Here is a 6,000-nt window from a genome sequence, read left to right as displayed (position 1 = left end):
AATAATATATCTTCATATTGCACAAGACTTATCCTGGTATCCTACTGTGTAATTACCCTGTTTATTTAACCTGCCTTTAATGCAACACTGTCTCAAACAACTTTATTTGCTTTGGAGTTCCTATGTAATGAGCCTTTAATACCTAAGCTAATGCACAGTTTAAATCATAATTATGTATCCTATCACACCACAGACTACGAGTAATGCATGTTTATATTTGTGTGTTGTAGTAATCATTTGCTAAAGTGGCCAACAGTTTGGAAGCAAACCACTAGAGAAATATGTACCACAAGCATTGTAAGCAGCCCATACATTAACTTTTTCAGTTGTAAGCTGACAATACTTTTGGTTTTCTGAGTGTTGTAATGTTTGTTGGGGTCAATAAATCAGTTTTCTCCGTGTAAAACTGTAAAATATTCTGTAAAAGTATCCATCATCCGTTTCCCATGTTATGGTTCATGTGATGTTCAACAAATATAGAATAAAGCCCTTTGTTAGGAACTCATACATGAGCAATAGTTCAAGACAGAACAACAGGCATAAATCTCAGATAGAACACCACCTTTTATATACAGAGGCAAGTCACAAGAGAAAAAGTCGAGAAATCAACCTTGGGGATTTCTCTTGATCAAGTTAATCCAAGGGTGATGTCCTAATACATTTGGGTGCATATGAACCTATCTTTAATATATTTAATTGACATAGGACTGGGAACATATGAGTGAAGCATCTCTAGAATATTTCATTAATTTAAAAAAGACAACAAAAGTAATGCAAGATGAACTTTAGATTTTGAAGGGAAGACATGATTGTTTTGTCAAAAATTGTTATGGAATATAATATTCCTTCTATAATACACAGGAATTCCAGAGAAAGGAATACACATGGATAAATATTTAGAGATGAGGTTTGTATGCAAAGATTTAACGTTTTTAACAGTGATGACAGCCACAGAAACTTTAAAGGAAATTTAATGTCAATCAGTCTACTGCATTTCTGAGAAACAACTATGACCTCTGGTCTCACTGAGAGCATTGGTTTAATTATTTATTAATTTCCTAGAGAAAAGAACAGTGAAGAAGTCAAAATGTGGGTTACCTTGAACTATTGTGAACTGTCAACTGAAGAGGACACCCATAGTCTCCATACCCATGACAGATACACACTTGGTCTTTCTACTGGCAGTATCAACAGCTCCACCCCCTTTCCTAGAACATAAATACTGTGGCTTAGCTTCACAGTTTCACTCCTGGTCTCAGAAGGAGAACTAAAGTCCTCACCTACAAGGAAAAGTCAGAGAGCAGATTTCTTGGAAGAAAAGAGCAATGGACTTGATTTTAAACCTTTCCATGGAAACATGGGCACTACTGGCTACTATCCTGGTGCTCCTCTACCTGTGAGTAAGGGCTGGATGCTTCTCTGTTGTGGCCCTAGAGTTGGAATGATTCTCAGACCCTTTTTACCTATCTGAAAACCGGAAGATATAATCCAATGGAAATTAATACTGCCACAGCTGAACACATGTCAACTGTAAACTAAACCGTGGATCTCACTGTGCTTTTCAGTCAAAAATTCTCAACTATTGTTAAAGTTCCAATAGGCTTAAAATGGTTAGACTGAGCTGCTTCTATAGGATTATTTTCTGCCATTTGTTTGTCATTAGTTTGTCACAACAGAATAGGAGGATTTGCAGGATCTTGATCCCACAATGTAGTAATCTATATTTGAGTTATTAGTTAATAATTAGACTCAGGCCTACCTTCTCTGAGAGTATTGTCACAGATGTTGCTGAATTACAGACAAGAGTTAGTAATAAATGCTTTGTGAGTGATCATGTTAGTTCATAATGCTGTCATTGTGCTATTTATGAATAAACAGGTTAGAGTTAGTCACTTCATTTGGGCACAACATGGTGTTGTTCAGACTTTTTACCTCGGTAGGGCATCACTGACAGACCAGTGTACCCATTTATCCAAAGTCTACCTTGGAGAGGCATAAGTTTATGAATCTATTACAAGAATATTTTTGAAATGTTACTTGCAGAGGTGTGAATGGCTCGAAGGAAACTGCAGCATCAAAACATCACATTGTTGGATAATGACACAAACTCTGCATATGTGTATGTATATATTCTGTGCATATGAATGTACCATATGTATTGCAGATGCCCAAGGGTGTTAAAAATACTGTATGGGGATTCCAAGCTCTGGAATAATTGGCACTTGTGACTTGTTATGTGGCTGCTGTGAACAGATCCTTGTCCTCTCCAGGAGTAGCAAATGATCTTAGATATACAGCCATTTGTCCACCCTGACACATGCACAAGGGGAGTTTTGCACACATTTCAGGCTTAGAGACAAGACAATTCAGAGAGTTTTGCCAAGAAGCTCTATTGGTTGACTTTCCTCACTTGCTGAGCAACCTCACTGTTTACTGTTTATATAATGTTGAGGAGGGGCCATGTTCGTGTTGCATTGGAGGTTTCCCACACTGGTGATATATGTTTTCTTTCTAAGTCTTGTGAAATCATCAGTAACATTCAAACTCAAGGTTAGAAAATTTTCTTACATTCTACCTACAGTACTGAGACCATAAAGTATGACTTTAAAATTTTATAATAAGATGTTATATTAAGGGATTATTGCTCCACAATGTTATGTTAAATTCTGCCTATCTGTGACCTCACTGTATAGAATCTTGTTCTCAATATTTCTTCCCAAAGGGAGAGAAATCGATACATACTGATATGTTAACTAAATAATATATATAACTAAGGGCATATGTGGATATGTATATTTATGGTTGTGTATAAGTAAATAGGTATATTTATGTGTTTATATGTGTGAATATGTGTGTTCAAGTATGTTCATGGGTAAATGTCTGTATTTGTATAGGTGCCCATATAAATTTGTGTTATTTATATATGTATTTGTGTGAATATATATGTGTCTGTTGAACAAGCCTATGACGTGGTTTTCTTCTTCATGATATAGTTATGGAACCTCTTCACATGGCCTTTTTAAGAAGCTAGGGATTCCTGGCCCCAAACCTGTGCCTTATTTTGGGTCAATGCTTGACTACAGGAGGGTGAGTGATGTTTGGGTTCCCTAATTTGCTTCTTATGAATATGTCAGTTTTATGAGTGTCATGAAACTGTGTCAGTTCATCGGTGCAAATGACAATTGGAATGAAATGCTAAGATTTACAGCTTTCAGAATCTTTTGTGGCAATCCTAGATCATTGCTGCATTATCATATGTGGGTTTCCATATGTGATTTTTTGGGGGGACCTGAATTTTGTGTCGTTTCCATATGTGGTTTTGTTGGGGGACCTGAATTTTGTGTCAGATGTGAATACTTAATGTTGGTACAGTAGTACCTGATGTTAAAAAACAGACATATAGAATTTAGGAGCATAATATTTAAGTATTTTCAGTAAAATTTCCAGAAAACTACAGTTTTACTGATACAGTGTTTGAAGAAACACATATCAGGGCTCCTGGGTGTCATCTCAACAACTTTAGTGCAGTGGTCACATGTAGGTTGAATATATTCTTTTCTTGATAAGGATAACTGGTGCATGTTTATAAGGGCACAAGTTGCTATTGAGGTGTATGCACAAAATTGAATCCTCAATAATCATTGCATCCCCTGTTATTTCCAAGTCTCTAGCTATGTTTTTGTCTCCTGTGATTTCTTGTTTGTGTTTGTGGCAGGTGCACTAAGAGTTCAAACAAAAAGGCTTACTCCTTTTCACTTCAAAGGAGAACCTTATGTAGGATGCTGAGGTATAGATTTATGGGAGATTAGATGAGGTTGCCTGTGAACCTCTGATATTTAACCATAATGTGGGTTTCGTGTCTTGAAACAGAAGCAGAATCAATATAAAAAGAAATCACTTTTTGACAATTTTGTAAAAGTACAAAACTAGTTGTGGTGGGAAGAATGTATATATTTAAGATGTTTATATATATTATATAAAAATGTATACATATATACATAAACACATATGTATACATAATTAAACTTTTGAATTTATAGAGAGCCTTCTCTAAAGAGAAGGACTCCTGGACTGTCATTCCTAATCTCACACCCAGGAGACCAACCATAATGGGAAGGCTGCACAATTGGAATATTTCCTTTTCTGAAAACTTGAGTCTTATTCATCCTACCACAATTCTTTCATAATGAGAGATTGTTTTTCTTATCTCACTAAGAATTCCATACTCCTCTGAATTTACAAAAAGCAATAACTCTTACTTCTTGTTTTAGATGTCATTTTCATTGACATCTGTTGAGTGATATTTGGAGTAAGATGGTAGAGTTAGGTCCTAGCTAACCAAAATCAAGCACAGAAAATTTGGAGCACTGAGGACAGATAGGACAGGAAGTAGTAAGATAGGACAAGGAGGGATATGGCTCTTTGGGTAAAGAAACTAGTCAGGAAGAGAGAACTGGTACCTTCTCTGCTGTCTGGTCTTTCAAGCTCTTACCATAATATCTGACTTCTGAGATTTTATTGATAAAGACTAATTAGAGCATTTCTTCAGACATCCTTTGAAAAACACTTTTGGATGTTATGTTTTCCTTCATTTTGGGGTTTTGTTTTAAGTAGCGTGTTCTGTAGTGAGTTCTGGTCACAACTTTGTTGTGTATATAATGGCCATGAATTTCTGTATCTGCTTACTCACTGCTTGTGTGTACCACAATATCTTAATGTGGGGTTAATTATAGGGACTTGGGTATCAAACCCAGGGCTTTGCTTTTACTAGTCTGACTCCAATGGGAGGAATATGGGTCTTGAATTGTGAAGAGAGCTGATACTGGGAGTTCTTTCATCACAGAACCATCAATAGGAAACTTTCTTGACCTTCATAAGTGGTATTCTATTTTTAAACATTCACCTACATTTTTCCATGTCTTTAAACTTACAGAACCTTCACCAGGGAAACAAGGGGTTATTTTCTGAATGGATATAAATAACTTTTCTAAATGCTTTACAAGCATTAGCTTGAACAAGAATGCAGAGACAAATGAAGTCTATTAAGGAAAAGAAAGTGCTCTTTAGAACCTCTCAGCTGTTCTCTCACCCTTTCCTTCTTATAAATAATCCCCAAATCTGACTCATTTTATATATTCATCAAGGCAGTGATTATTCTTGATGATTTCCCTTATACTTTATCCCCATGCTGGGCACCTTCTCTTACACATAACCTCACCTTAACTTGCTGGAAATAGGGTCCCAAATGAGAAGATTGTGATATGTGGTGTAGTTGGATGTTGCTCATTCATTTCCTGGCTGCCCAAACCCAAAATAATCCCTCAGAAACTATATTAATTACCACACTGTTTGGCCTATTAGCTTATGTATATTTCTAGTTAACTCTTACTTTTTAAATCAACCCATCTCTATTAATCTGTGCATCACCATGAGGTTGTGGCCTACTTGCAAGATTCCAGTGTCTGTCTCCTCTAGTAGCTACATGATGGCTCACTGACTGTGCCTAGTCTCTCTCTGCATCTCTGTTTGGATTTCCTGCCTGCATTTATTCTGTTAATCTATTGGCTGAAAGCAGCCTTATTCATAACCAATAAAACTAATAAATATACAGAAGTACTTCTCATACAATTTTCCTTTTTCTGTTTAAATAAAAAGGAAGGGTTATTTTAACATAGTAAAATTAATATAACAGAAACAGGTATCAAACAAGAATTACAGTTACAGTACTTACATCTACTTATCTTTCATCATAACTAAGGAAAGCTTTAATTATAACTCTCTATTCTTCAGCTCCATCAAAGATCGCAGAAGGATATAATATTACCTAAGTTAACAGGAAGTGAATTTTAAGCAACTTCCAAAACTTTAGAATTGACAGAGACATCTCACTGCCTGGAAATTCACACTAAATTCCTCTGTAACATTGGGGCATCCAATCTTCAACCTACAGACCCGTAGTATCTGGAAGACTTTTCCATGAAGCAGGAAGTTTCAACGACA

At 36.0% G+C, this 6,000-nt stretch overlaps 1 protein-coding gene across 1 annotated transcript in view; it reads left to right on the top strand.

The window, feature by feature from the left end:
• The first annotated feature begins 1,227 nt into the window (after positions 1–1,227).
• The window catches only part of LOC125398811 (cytochrome P450 3A5-like), a 45,518-nt gene continuing 40,745 nt past the window's right edge, over positions 1,228–6,000 (top strand). Inside the window, exons 1-2 of the mRNA XM_048431792.3 lie at positions 1,228–1,396; positions 2,994–3,087. Coding sequence (XP_048287749.3) covers positions 1,326–1,396; positions 2,994–3,087 — 165 coding nt within the window. The 5' untranslated portion in view covers positions 1,228–1,325. The remainder of the gene's footprint in view (positions 1,397–2,993; positions 3,088–6,000) is intronic.

The sequence above is a fragment of the Myodes glareolus genome, chromosome 2 (assembly GCF_982192425.1).
Source record: "Myodes glareolus chromosome 2, mMyoGla1.1, whole genome shotgun sequence".
In the NCBI taxonomy this organism is placed as follows: Eukaryota; Metazoa; Chordata; class Mammalia; order Rodentia; family Cricetidae; genus Myodes; species Myodes glareolus.
This window is presented reverse-complemented; position numbering and strand designations above follow the sequence as displayed.